This window comes from Herpailurus yagouaroundi, unplaced genomic scaffold (genome assembly GCF_014898765.1).
Source record: "Herpailurus yagouaroundi ecotype Mexico unplaced genomic scaffold, PumYag 212, whole genome shotgun sequence".
In the NCBI taxonomy this organism is placed as follows: Eukaryota; Metazoa; Chordata; class Mammalia; order Carnivora; family Felidae; genus Herpailurus; species Herpailurus yagouaroundi.
In genome coordinates this window covers 1,434,844-1,448,689 of record NW_024412443.1, presented here as the reverse complement: position 1 = coordinate 1,448,689, position 13,846 = coordinate 1,434,844, and the positions used below count along the sequence as shown (strand labels likewise).

At 55.8% G+C, this 13,846-nt stretch overlaps 1 protein-coding gene across 3 annotated transcripts in view; it reads right to left on the bottom strand.

Moving 5' to 3' along the window:
• Window positions 1-1,525: 1,525 nt before the first annotated feature.
• SNAP47 (synaptosome associated protein 47) overlaps window positions 1,526-13,846 on the bottom strand; it is a 51,218-nt gene continuing 38,897 nt past the window's right edge. Inside the window, exons 4-7 of one of the 3 annotated variants that reach the window (XR_005784404.1) lie at window positions 12,683-12,807; window positions 8,625-9,424; window positions 8,407-8,434; window positions 1,590-1,696 (exon numbers count right to left, since the gene is read on the bottom strand). Coding sequence is in view for 1 of the 3 variants with exons in the window: in XM_040454403.1 (XP_040310337.1) it covers window positions 1,550-1,696; window positions 12,683-12,807 (272 nt within the window). In the remaining 2 variants the exon portion in view is untranslated. Of the gene's footprint in view, window positions 1,697-8,406; window positions 9,425-12,682; window positions 12,808-13,846 lie in introns of all 3 variants that reach the window. The other 2 variants (XR_005784403.1, XM_040454403.1) reach the window with 2 other exon arrangements.

Sequence of the window (13,846 nt, the reverse complement as noted above, 5' to 3'; positions counted from 1 at the left end):
AGCTTCCAGAAATTTGCGCACTCCTAGGTGACCCCAAATTCACATCCACACTGAACTGGAATGCGACATTAGCAGAAATGGCCACATTATGCAAAAGCTAGCCCTGGATCAGGGCGGGCCCTGAGTCAGTGACAGGTGTCCTTATGAGACAAGGAAGGGGGAATTTCAGTCAGCCATTTGGTGATGGAGGCAGAGACTGGGGAGACACGGCCATGAGCCCAGAACTCCTGAGGCTCTGGCAGTCAGGAGAGGCAGGAGAGATCCTCCTGGAGCCTTCAGAGGAAGCATGGCCCTGTGACACCTTGACCTCAGTCTCCTGGCCTCCAGACCTGGGAGAGAACAAAGCCTGCTGTCCTAGGCCCCCACTTGTACTTCATTAGCAGCCCCAGAAAATTAGCACTATACCTGCACAGCCAGAGGACAGCCACAGGAGAGCCTATTCCAAAGCAGTCTGCAGGTGGCCCGGCCTGTGAGAGAAGGGCTCACCCACTTCCGCACTCTGCCCCCATCCTTTCCTGAGGGGCCCTCCCACTGGGATCCCAAGCAGAAAGCAGCATCAACATGTATCTTCAAAATACATTCTAAAACTACGGTATCTCTTCTATTTCTGGGCAGAAATGGGGCATCTAAAGAAAAAAATCGACACTTTTTAAAATAGGTGCAATATGTATTATTTTCACACTTGGCTAAAAACTGGGCAGGGGAAGAACATTTCAGGTGTTTATAGGATGACCTCCAGATGTACTAGACTTCGGGTAGAAAATCACAGCACAACCAGGAAGGAACTGGCCTGTCCCTAGAGAAGGACAGACTGAGGGCACTGGGGCCCACGCACAGTGGCCCAGAGAAGGGGGGGTCTCGGGCCTGAATGTGGTCCTGCAGAAGGGGCTCTGCTCACATAGCACACAGAGTTAGGGGGGCAGAGTCAAAAATCAGCAGACTTCTTTACCAGAGACTTAAATTGCCCTTTTGCACCAAGCAAGGACAGAGAAACAATGAAGACTCCGCTAGCTGTGCTGCTGGCCATGCAAAGCAGCCTTGAGCACTGGGGTCAGCTTCCAGCTGCTGTTCAGGCTCCAAGGGGCTCAAGTATGAAAGGGGAGTGGCCTGCAAGGAGGGGGGAGTGGGTAGGGGGGAGCCCTGCAGGGAGGAGGAATGGGGAGGGAGGGCAGGGAGTGGGGTGGGGGGGAGCAGGGGGCAGTGGGGGGAGGAGAGGGGGGAGAAGGGGGAGAGTGGGGGGGAGGAGTGAGGGGAGTAAGGGTAGGGAGCAGGGAATCAGGGCCCAGGACAGGTGGGAGCAAGAGGAGCTGGGGCCACCATGGGGGTGCAGGCCTCCTGGAGCTTCTCCTCCCCCCTGGGGGCCATGGTCAGCATCACAGTACACAGGGAGCCAGGCCCCTACAGCCCAGGCAGGCCTGCACCTCCCAGAGCAAGGCCTCCAGGTACCGCCTAGCCCTGGACCCAACTTCCCGGGCTTTCTGGTCAAGGAAGCGTGCAGGTGTTGAGAACAAAGCACTCAGGGAAGTGACTGTCATGCTTTCTTGTCCCTCTAAGTCAGTTTCTTTGCCCTCCGATTGTGCTTGTCGATGGTTAGGGTGGTCCGGTCCACGGCGGCGGTGATGTCATCCAGGGCCTCGTCCTGCCTCTCCAGCTCTGCCTCGGTGTCCAGGGCAAGACCCTTGAGTTTCCTCAGGATCTGCAAGAGAAGCACATGTGGCGGGGGGGGGATGCCTTTCTTCAAACTCTCAAAAACAGTGTATCTTCCCGTCACGTTTATAGTGCTTAGGAAATGTTGTGAGTCAGTAGGGGTGATGAACACTTTGCCCTCGTCCTGGGTCTGGGTCTCAGCTGGGCCACTCAGCAGCATTGACCCCCAGGGCGGGCAGCAGGCTGGAGTTGACAATGCAGCCTGGGGTCTGTACAGTCACTGTCTTCAGTACCTGTCTGCACCCAAGGACCGAACCCAGACTAGCTGGAAACACAGGATTTACAAAGAAAAGCCAAACCACTTTCTCCTTTGTGTTTGAAACATTTCACATACAAAGCACCCAAGGGAGGTGAGATCGTGGAGCACAATCCTGCGGGCTGAGAGGGGAGGAGGGACGCTGACAGGCTGGATGGTGGCCCCTCGCCCCATTTCTGTGGCTCAGTCACACGTCCAAAGTCTCACACGCTGTAAGAGCAGGCGTTTTACTGCAATTCTACTGAGACTACTTGCATTGTGAAAGGTACTTTAACTACGTGCGTGCTGAGCCTGGCTTTAAAACTTTAATATCCTCAAGCTGACAACAAAAAGGAATGATTTTAAGAGAAATCTTAATGACCAACTACCTGCAATAAATGTTAATGCCAGTTTCAGGGAAAGTCGGGTCAGGACAAAGGGCCTGCAGAATGTGAATCGTCGAGGAGCACGGGGTGCCTGTCTGCCCTCTCCCAGCGGGTCCATGGCCCGCAGATGACTTCTAAGTCCTTGGTCATGCAGGGACGAATGTCAGCAGTGACTGGCCCAGGGGACACAGCAGGGACCCCACAGGGCGCCATACCGCGCACTGATATCACCCCCACTGGCACCACCAGGTGACACCACAGCCTAGGACTGGCCACACCTCAGGTGACGTCTCGGGAGGCATCACAAGAAGCCACCCTGCACTGCTGGCTGCCACACGAGGAAGAGAATGGAGGCAGGGAGGTGGCCGGGAGGATGAGCAGATCAGCTCCTTCCTCAGGAGCGGTGAGGCCGGAATGAGCTCACAAATGGGAGCAAGCTGTCAAAACTATAAAGCGCCATGTGAGGCGCGCCCGCCAAGTCCTGGAGGCTCAGCTGCAGGAGCACCGCAACAGCCTGCTTCGTGGAGGGGCCGGCGGTGAGGAGCACAGAGGTCGCTGTGACAGAGGCAGGCTGGGCCCCTCACCTCTCTGCGAGCCCAGCATCACCCCCGGGAGCCCCGTCCAGGCACGGAACAACAAATCCTGACCCGAGGTAGCAGGCTCAGACACCAGCCTTGCGCGCCCTCTGGGAGCCGCTGAGTCACTGGAAAAACTGGACGGAGCTCTGGAAAGTATACTGTGGGGTCAGTCGGCTCTGAGGGACGGGCTGGATGACCTAATACAGGAGGTCTTTTCCATCGCGTTCCTATGACCTCACATGGCTGAGGCCCAAACAGCACAATAAACAGTTACCGCTCAGCACCGTGTGAGGCAGGTCCCTCTCCCACCAACCACCCCTCCCAGCAGGCCTCCACCTTGAGTGCACCAACGCGGTGCTCCAGGAGGTATGCACACACCATGTCCCCGGCGGGCTGGCCTGTACTACCCATGTGTACCCTATTCCACACCCACGAGGGGACCCCCTGTGCTGGGCCATCTATGTCCCTGTCAACCCCACCAAGCATCTTCCAGGACCAGCAGGATCTGCACTGTGAGCAGGCACAGGTGCACCTGTGCTGATGGCATGGGCTTTTAGAAAGGCAGCTACTGGCCAGATCTCACTGGGCAAGCACACAGGACACAGAACTAGAAAAGGAAGTATGTTGTCCTGAACCCAAACCCAGCTGGTGCTGTCAGACAAGCACTGCTAGTAACGCTGTGGCGCTTGAGCATCTGGCCTCCTTCCACCCCGTGCCCACACGCTCGCACAGACGTGTGACTCTGGGGGCTGAAGCACACACCCACGACCTCATCCCAGTCAGCCCAGATCTGGGTAAGGACTGTGGGTCCCCTGCCATGCACCCCAACTGCTCTCTAAGAGCCTTCAAACTAGCTGTGTCTCAAACCAGGCCCAGGAGCTTACCCAAGACCCTAAGCTCAGGGCCAGTCAGTGCAGCCCTGATGTGATGAGCCCACAGGGATCATGGTGTGATGACCCAGGTCATAGCACTCACACAGCCATGCGAGGGGGTTAGGACTCTTGTAGCCCTGAGCAGCTATGGCAGATGTCCTGCCTATGGAGAGCCACAGCTGGGACTTGAAATTTCCTAACGTGCACATTTTCAACAGTAAAAACGGTAAGTATTATGACTGTCAACAATGCACCCTATTTTATCCCATCAAACCAAGATATTCTCACTTCAGCATGAGGTCAACGCGAACAACGCTAACGAGACACATGCTTTCATCAATTGCCGAATGGTGTATTCCCAGCACACCTCAAGCTGGATAAGCCACACTTCCAGTGCTCGGTGGCCACATGTGGCTCATGGCCATCGTGCCAGGGAGCACAAGACCACCCCACCATGTGACAGCTCTCCCAACAGAGCCGCGCCCCTTCGTGGCCCAGCGCATGCCTCTTGCCAGGATCCAGGACTGGCTGACTCGCCCGCAAACGCGGAGCATTCTGTTGAGTGTACAGTCCAAACACGGCACGTTCCTGTTGACTTGCTGGACTCTGAAAATGTCTCTCTGAGACGCCTTCTGTGCAGCCCGTGAGGAGACCCTGGCCGGCCCGCCAAAACTGTGCTTGAAATGAACTGATACTGCAGAAATACGAGTGCCCTTTACAGCCACCATGTCTGCCAATAAAATTACTGAGGACACTGTCAGGCTAAGAGTGCGCCTCGCATGCTGGTGTGGTGTTCTTTCCCTTTAAGAAAGGGGCTGGAGACACTAAGCGGCACCATGTGCATTCCACAGAACACAGGGTGGAAAGAATGGGGAGTAGCAAGTCTGGCCAAACCTGAACAGTTGTTACTGCTGTGGCGCAGGATGACAAGCTGTCTCGTCAGCAATGTCTCATGCTGCCAGTCTCTGAAGGATCAGCAGGCCGCTCAGAGGAGCCATCCCTGGGCACTGTTTCAACCCGGCTCCACGGCTCGTCCTCAGGTCCCTGCCCCAGTGACAAGCCATCTTCCTGGACACATGTGAACCTACACAGAAATGACCTGAGTAAAAGCGCACTGAGTTTTGGGAGGAAGCAACTTTCGTAAACTACAGAGAAACACACGGTGCACACAGCACAGGCGAGGCACAGACAGACACGAACGGGCACTGCCGGGAAAGCTCGGTCCCCTCCGGCAGGTCACTGGGCCCGCTCGGCAGCTTCAACAACCAGGAGAGATGCCTGGATGGCTCGGGCCAGCAGCGGGTGGCGCCACGTGGTCCCCAGGGCAGAGAAGTTACTGTGCTCTCTCTGTACTGGCCATATGCCAGGATGGCTTGTACCTCCCGACACCACGGACTGTGAGATAGTGGTGCAGATGACACTCTCATTCTGTTTATAATAAATGATGGAAAAACAGCTCATCCAGCAAGGAAGGTCCACTTACAAACACGTGTGTTTCAATGTAAGCCCCTTACCACAAGCTGTCAAGGTGTGAGAATCAGAGGGAGGAGGCAGAGGCCCAGCTCCGCTGTGAGCCTCCAGGGCCCTGGTTGTCCAGCCTCCGGCTCCGACCACATCACTGTGGCAGGGGAGGGACACAGAGCACAGAAGGATGGACCTTCACGTGTGCACATCTGCAATGTGCTAACTCACCGTCTGAAGAAGAAAATGCCTTGTTCTGCCTCATGATAAAACCCCAGGATTCAGAGTACCACTACATCAATATTGAGCACCTAAAGTGAGTTTAGTATTAGTGAGACTGTCTGCCCTGATCTTGTTATTAAGCTGACTCACTGAAAAACTGTGAATTTTCTTGCAGTGAGAAATTAGTAACCATTTAAGAACAGAGCTGGGATAAATCAAGCTGTCTGCAAGTCCAAATAGTTCTTCCAGTTGGGGCCATTAATATGCTACAGAGAAGGTAAAGAGGGAAACACTGGCCTCCAGCACAGCCAAAGCTCTGGAGGCTGTAAAGAACATTCTAGGCTACGATCTGTCACATTCAGCACTCATAGACCACCCCCATGTCCCACCTCGTCCGTTCTGCTGCATTCCTCGAGGCCCTGAGGGCTGTCTGTGGACAGCAGCACAGGGTTCTCTTCTAGGGAGGCCCCTCCTCAAGACTGCCTCCCTGTGCAGTGGGTGGAGAAGTGGACTCACCAGGATCCTATCCCGACAGTGAGACATGGGCAGCTGCGTTCAGGGATCCCTCAGCCCTCAAAGTGGGCCGACCAGCATGTCCAACTCAGGGTCCAGGCAGGGCAGGCACACGGAACGCCGCCCAGGACTAGGGGGGGCCCCGGGCACCAGCTCACCATCAGGTCACCATGGGATCCAAGTAGGACTCACCCCAGAATGCAAGAAAATAGAGGTAAAGGCCCAAGACCTGCATCCCACACGGAGACATGTTCAAGACCTAACTAGGGAAGGGTGTCCGTGTTCTTGGGCTGCAAGATGGCGGTACATCCCAAAGTGACCTACACATTCACCACAATCCGTGTCAAATTTCCAGAAGCCTTTCTTCCTCCCCAGAAGGAGGAGGAATCTCCAATCCCTCCTCCAATCTGTCTGGAATTGCAACGAGCCCTTCAGGGCCAAAGCAACCCTGGAGAAGGAGACTGAGGCAGGAGGACTCACAGCTCCCCACACCAGCGTGGGAAGGAGTGTGTGGAAAATACTACAGGGGGAGTGACCCTGGGACCTGGGAGTGGCAGTGGGGCCCAGACATACAGACACAGTGAATGCACACACGTGGGCCATCCACACACCGTGTACTTGGCTGCAGAAAGGAAAGTGCAGGTGCTTTAAGACCATCGGCCGGAAAGCTCGGTGTGCAGCGAGGAAAGCCTAGCGTGGATGGACACACAGGTGACTGCACCTGAAGGAGGTTCCCAGAGCAGGTGACCTCAAGGAGCAGCACAGGAGGGCCACGGCCAGGAGCTGACACTGTACGGGACTTGGACACAACCGCACACTTACATGATGAGTGTTCACTACAACAGCACACACAGGGTAAAGTGCTGAGGTGCGCCATCCTGAAATGTCTGCACTTTAAGGTGTGGGGGTTCCCTTGGAGCTGAGGCAAGAGGAAAGCATACACTCCTGCCTGGCTCCCCCTGCTCCTGCCCTGCCCACCCCACCCCAGCCCCCGCTCCACCCTGCCCCCCCCCAGCTCCTACCCTCCCTCGTAATTGCTCCTGCCCTCCCAACCCCACCCCACGCTCCACCCTGCTCCCCCCACCTCCTGTCCTCCCCACCCCACTCCACACTCCACCCTGCTCCCTGCCAGCTCCTGCCCCCCTCACTCCTGCTCCTGCCCTCAACCCAGGCTCTATAGCCCCTGCTCCTGTTCCCCAATACCTGCTCCTGACCCTACCCACTCCTGCAGTCCCCTGTCCTGCGCTCCGCCCCCTCACCTCTGCTCCTGCCCCTGAGCTCCTTCCTCAAGCTCCTCTCTCCCATGCTACTCCCCTTTCCCCCCACCCCCACAACCATGCTCCTCCCTCCCTGAGCTCCTGTCTCTAGCACTCCTCCCTCCACACAGCCCAGCAGCTGCTCTAGTTGGGGCTGGCACATTCTAGAATCTGTCTGCGGCACTGCCTCCCCATCCACGTCTCCGGGGCAGTGGAAGGGGCACAACGCGTTCCCAACCACCCAGACTGCAAGGGAGCTGCCCCTCCTCAAAGCCCAGCTGCGTCCTGGCGATGCCCTGGGGCCGATCACCATGGCCAGCGATTTCAGGGGGCAGCATAGGAGGGAGGGCATGAAGCCGCAGTAGGCGGGCCAGAGCCAGGACCCTAGTTCCTAGTGCAGGGCCCATCCCAGGACACCTGTCTTCTCACTGAGATGTCAACGGTCAAGGATGTCAGAGGTTTCCAAGGCTCTTCTTATGGTTTCACACAAGTGACACAGGACATGATGTCAGGGCATTTTTAATAACTTACAAAGTAACAGATACTGAAAAGAGGGGCCTAACTCACCAGTAGTATCTGGACTGGCATCAAAACCATAAATACGAGTGGCATCGTAACCTCCCATACCCCACAAAGCAGCACTGCTTTTCCCATAAGTGATGAAAATGACTTGGAAGGGTTCAGGGGAAGATACAGGACAGTAAGAGAATGGGCAGGGGGAAGGGTAGAAAACTGAAATGAGTTCAGCACCCACTGCTCAAACATCAGCAGTCACTCCAAACAGCTCAGGGCACTGAATCCAGCCTCTTGGCCAGCAAGGACACCAGCAGTTCCCGTCCCCGAGCAGAGCCCAGTCCAGCAAGGTGCCTGCCTGCCTGCCTACGCCAATGCCCCTCCATGATCTCACCGGGATCTCACATCCCGAGTCCTCACCCTGCACCCCCAGAAAGGGGACCGAGACCTCACAGCCTGGGTTCTCACCCCGCACCCCCAGAAAGGGGACCATGAGCTCACAGCCCAGGTCCTCACCCCTCACCCCCAGTAAGGGGACTGTGACCTCACAGCCCGGGTTCTCATAACCCCACACTCCCAGTACAGGGACCATGACCTCATAGTGCGGGTCCTCACCCCACACCCTCAGAATGGGGACTGTGAGCTCACAGCCCAGGTCCTCACCCCGCACCCCCAGTACGGGGACCGTGACCTCACAGCCCGGGTCCTCACCCCAAACCCCTAGAACAGGGGCCGTGACCTCACAGTCTGGGTCCTCACCCCGCATCCCCAGTATGGGGACTGACCTCAGAGCCCAGGTCCTCACCCCTCACCCCCAGTATGGGGACCGTGACCTCACAGCCCGGGTTCTCACCCCTCACCCCCAGTATGAGGACCGTGACCTCACAGCCCGGGTCCTCACCCTGCACCCCCAGAATGGGGACTGTGACCTCAGCCCGGGTCCTCACCCCGCACCCCCAGAATGGGGACCGAGACCTTACAGCCTGGGTCCTCACCCCACACCCTCAGAATGGGGACTGTGACCTCACAGCCCGGGTCCTCACCCTGCACCCCTAGAATGGGGACCATGAGCTCACAGCCCGGGTCCTCACCCTGTACCCCCAGAAAGGGGACCGTGTGCTCACAGCCCGGGTCCTCATCACCCCACACTTCCAGTACAGGGACTGTGACCTCACAGCCCGGGTCCTCACCCCCACCCCCAGAATGGGGACCGTGAGCTCACAGCCCAGGTCCTCACCCTGCACCCCGTTATAGGAAGGGCAGGAGCATGTGGTGAACCCTCCTTTGCCACGTCTGTGGCTACACGTCAGGCTGCGGTCCCTGTACCACGGTCAACAGGGAAAGCTAGATCAGGAGCAGACAGGGCAGTGGGGGTTAAGACATGATGGAGAAAACTCCCAGCGAGGGGAGAACTGCATCCAGCAGGCAGCGGACACTGCTGTCCTGACAAACAGGCCGCAGTCCCAAGGCAGGAAAGGCCAGCGCATCAGACGCGAGACATGGTTCACGGCGCTCTGCCAAACCCGTCCAGGGAATCCGGTGCCTCTTCCAGTCCCCGTGGACAGTGGCCGCCGCGGTGAGAGCTGGCCCACTGCGCTGAGCACGCTGGCCCCGGGGAAACCACAGCCGGTCGTCTCTGTCAGCATCCGAACTGCTTTCCACGTAACAACTGTAACGGCATCTGCCACAGAAACCACAGCTGAACGGGAGGGGGGTTGGGGGGGTGGGTCTTGCATTTCTGTTTTCCCCAGAAATTTACCTCATTCCTACTTTCGCTTGAGCTTCAACTACAGCTAAGAATTCTTGTCTAAATATGAAACATGTGTTTCACCTCTAGAGGACGAGGTCCTGTGGAGCTGGGCCCTCCCTGCAGGGGGGGAGGCAGCTGGCTGGTGCAGAGCCCTGCTCTCCTGCAGTGCTCCCCAGCCCCACTACCCAGGGGTCATTGCTTCCCCGCCCTGCAACTGGCGTCCTGACTCACGGCTTGGTCACCTGTGGACAACGGTCAGGACTAACCCCAGGGACGCAGTGTCTCATGGGGAAGGAGGGCATGGGAGCCCATCCTACTCACATCCTGACCTCTACCACCTAGGGAACAGACTGCTGGTTTGAAATTGGAAGGGGCCTTTCAAACCACATGGACGCCACCAGAACCAACAGATGAAATCCCTACACTTCCTATCAAAAAGTCACGCTCCTGCCTCGGCCTCAACACAACACGGTGGGATGCCTTCATAGGAGGGTGGGAGAGGGTCCCCGATCCCCCCAGCCTGAGGCCTGTGTGCTCTCATCCTCTCTCAGGAGAACGGGGACTTGTCTGTTATAGGATAAGGGTTTCTCAAGGCCTGAAGCTGTGTTCTGCAGTCAATACGCGGGTCACAAGGAGTAGTCAGTAACCTGCAGAATTTGTGGTTGCAGCTAGAAAGCAGCGTTCCTATGTGTCATTACTGAAAGTGACTAAGTTAGACCAGGGGAAAGAGTGACAGCTCATGCATATTTAAAATATCCCACAGCAAAGATGAATGCCTTTTTTCCAAGGAGGAAATGGCCCAGCTTAAAGGAGACCGTGCCTCTGCAGATGCATCAATAGGACTTCTTTAAAAACAGGTTTAAAAGACGAACGGTCTTCCTGTGTGCCCTGGTGGAAGAGTGAGGTGCCACTGACGGAATAGCCTCTCCAAAGCAGAGCCTGAGTCTGACAAAGTGTCTAGCTATGAACCAGGGAATCCAAGTTTTCTCTACAAATATACCATGAAGCGAACGGGAAGGGCAGAGAGAAGCTGTACACACGCAGGCGCTTTGCTGAGTGTCTTGCGTGGCGCCGCGTGCGGGTCCTGAGCGGCACAAACACACACACACCTCCCTGAACACGAGGACTGATGTCTGGTGAACCCAGGTGAGCGTGGCAGGGTGTGGGGTTTCTACCAGTTCTTACGTTCTACAGACGTGCACTGACACGTCTACAACGTGCACATGCATGATGTCTAGGCATTTGCTTCAAAATTACTTAAAAAGGAAAAAGTTAAATCACTATTGTCCAGCAATAACATAGGAAGACAAATTAAAATATTTCCATCTAATATTGTTTAAAGTTCTACTTCTGGACAAAAAGAGGCAAGAATCCAGTGTCAAGCCCTTGAGAGAAATGTGGGTGAGTGTGCTCAGTTGTACACACCCCTGTGGGGCACCTGCACACACACATACACACACACACGGACATACAGACATGCACACAGCACATGCACACACAGCACACACACACATACATGCACAGCAGATGTACACATACACAGCACATGAACACACAACACACACACAGACATATACACGTGCACAGGACATGCACACACATGCAGACATACACAGACACATACACAGCAAATGTACACACACCACACGCAAAGCACATGCACCCAGACATACACAGATACACAGAGTACATGCACACATACACAGACATACACACACACAGCACATGCACACACAGCACACACATGGACATATACACACGGCACAGCACATGCACACATATGCAGACATACACAGCACATGCACACACACCACACACACAGCACATGCACACAGACATACACACATGCAGAGTACATGCACACATACATGGACACACAGACATACACACACACAGCAAACACATGGACACACACAGCACATGTACACATAGCACACACACAGACGCATGCACAGTACATGCACATACAGAACACACACGGACATACACAGACACACAGCACACGAACACACAGACACACGCAGAGTACATGCACACACATGCAGACATACACATACACATGCACAGCACATGCACACACAGAACACATACAGATATACACATAGGCACGGCACATGCACACACACCACACGCACAGCACATGCACACAGACATACACAGACACACGCAGAGTACATGCACACACACAGCCCACACACATACAGACACATGCACACATAACCACACACACAGACGCATGCACAGCACATGCACACACAGAACACACGCAGACATACACAGACACCCACACAGCATACACACAGACACATGCACAGCACATGCACACACAGAATACACACAGACATACACATACACACGCGTAGCACACACACACATGTAGGTATACACATACACACACAAAGCACATGCACACACAGACACACATGGACATAGACACATACACAGCACTCTCACACAGAGCACACACACGGACATACAGACACATGCACAGCACATGCACACACACACATACACAGACATATACACAGCACATGCACACACAGCCTATACACAGACACATGCACACACACCATACACACAGATGCATGGATAGCACATGCACACACACGTGGACATACATAGATACACACAGCACACGCACACAGACGTATGCACAGCACATGCACACATACAGCCCACACATGGACATAGACACATGCACACACATGTGGACATACACATACACACACAGCACATGCACACACAGACACACATGGGCCTACAGACACACAGCACATTCACACAGAGTACACACATGGACAGACACACACACAGCATATGCACACACAGCCCACACACAGACATACACAGACACATGCATACACACCACACACGCAGTACAGGCACACACAGACACACGCAAAGCACATGCACATATACAGACACACGCAGAGCACACACACACAGTGCACACAAACCAGTACACATGTATGCACATATCTGCACATGTACAACAGGCAGGAGCGGCCACAGGCAGACCGTGTGTGTACAGGCCCACTGGCGTGTCTGCACGTCACCAAGTGCAAGGACCCAGAACAAGCACCGCTCTTTCTCTGCTCTCTGCATCTGCAGAGAGCAAGATGCACGGTGGCCCATGTACACCAGCAGGGAGATGTCTGCAGGCGCCACGGCACCAGGAGCGCACATTACCTGTCTCAGTTCCTGGGCGTCCCCCTCGGAAATGAACGGCTGGGTCGTCTGCAGCTGGAGTGGCTGGCCGTCCTGGCTGCCTGGGCAGGGCTCGTGGTGCACGGCCCGGTCCATCAGCCCAGACGCTGGAAAGGAAAGTCAAACAGCCGTGACATCTTCCTGGAGGTGCGAATGACCCAAGAACATTCAGAACTTTACACGGACTGATGTTGAGGGCTCGAGGGCCATCAGGGCTCTCTCACACACGCACTGGTCCACAGCCTCTGTGCCTGCTGGGGAGGTGGGTGTGGCAGGGCCCTGTCCCTGAGCTCTGCTACGCTGGGCTGGGTGGGGGCTGCCCGAGCCTCACTCCCACCCCAGGTCCACGCTGCTCCCTTAGCCTTGCTCTGACTGGAGAGTCAAGGTCTGGTTCTGTGGCTAACATCTGAAGAAAGGCCCACGAGTGGTCGTTATCCTTCTCTGGGGGAAAAGACCATACGTTTGGAGTATCAGATGTACCATGTGCTGACCCCTGGTGAAACGCCCAGGAAATCCCCTGCTGGAAACTGCAGCACCGAGTCTTACCCCACACAACGCTGTGGTTCTCCAGAGCACAGGAAATGGCCAGCAGCTTGGGCCAAGCAAAGCTGAGTGTGCAGCCGTGCCGAGCTGGGGGTGAGTCAGAGCGCTACATGTGGCCCGGCACTGCTCAGGGGTGTCTCCCGTCCCCCAACACCTGCGCCCGGTGAACTCCTGAGGAGCGGAAGGGCAGACAGGCCCTCCTATGGGGTGCAACCAACCTCCATCTGCAGCCCTGGGGCATCGGTCAGGGTCTGTGGTCTGCCCTTCTCCATCATGCAAAGCATCCAGGTACGTGGCATAGCCACGTTTATATTAGGGAGCTGCAGAGCAGAAAGTGCACAGGACGAGAGTCAGCTGTTTGGATGCCAGCATCTCTGGCTTCTGTGGGACAGGAGGCGCAGAAGGGCCACCCCAGAGGTGGTGAGCAGTCATCATAGCAGCCGGATGAACGCACAGTCAGGAAAGGAAGAAGGATGCTGGTCTGGGGCGAGCTCCACACATACACAGACTCCCCTGCTACTTGAGTTTCTCCACATAACTCTTACACAGTCATCCTCCCTGAGGAGCAAAGGAAGCACGGCCTCATCCAGGACAAGTGCAGGC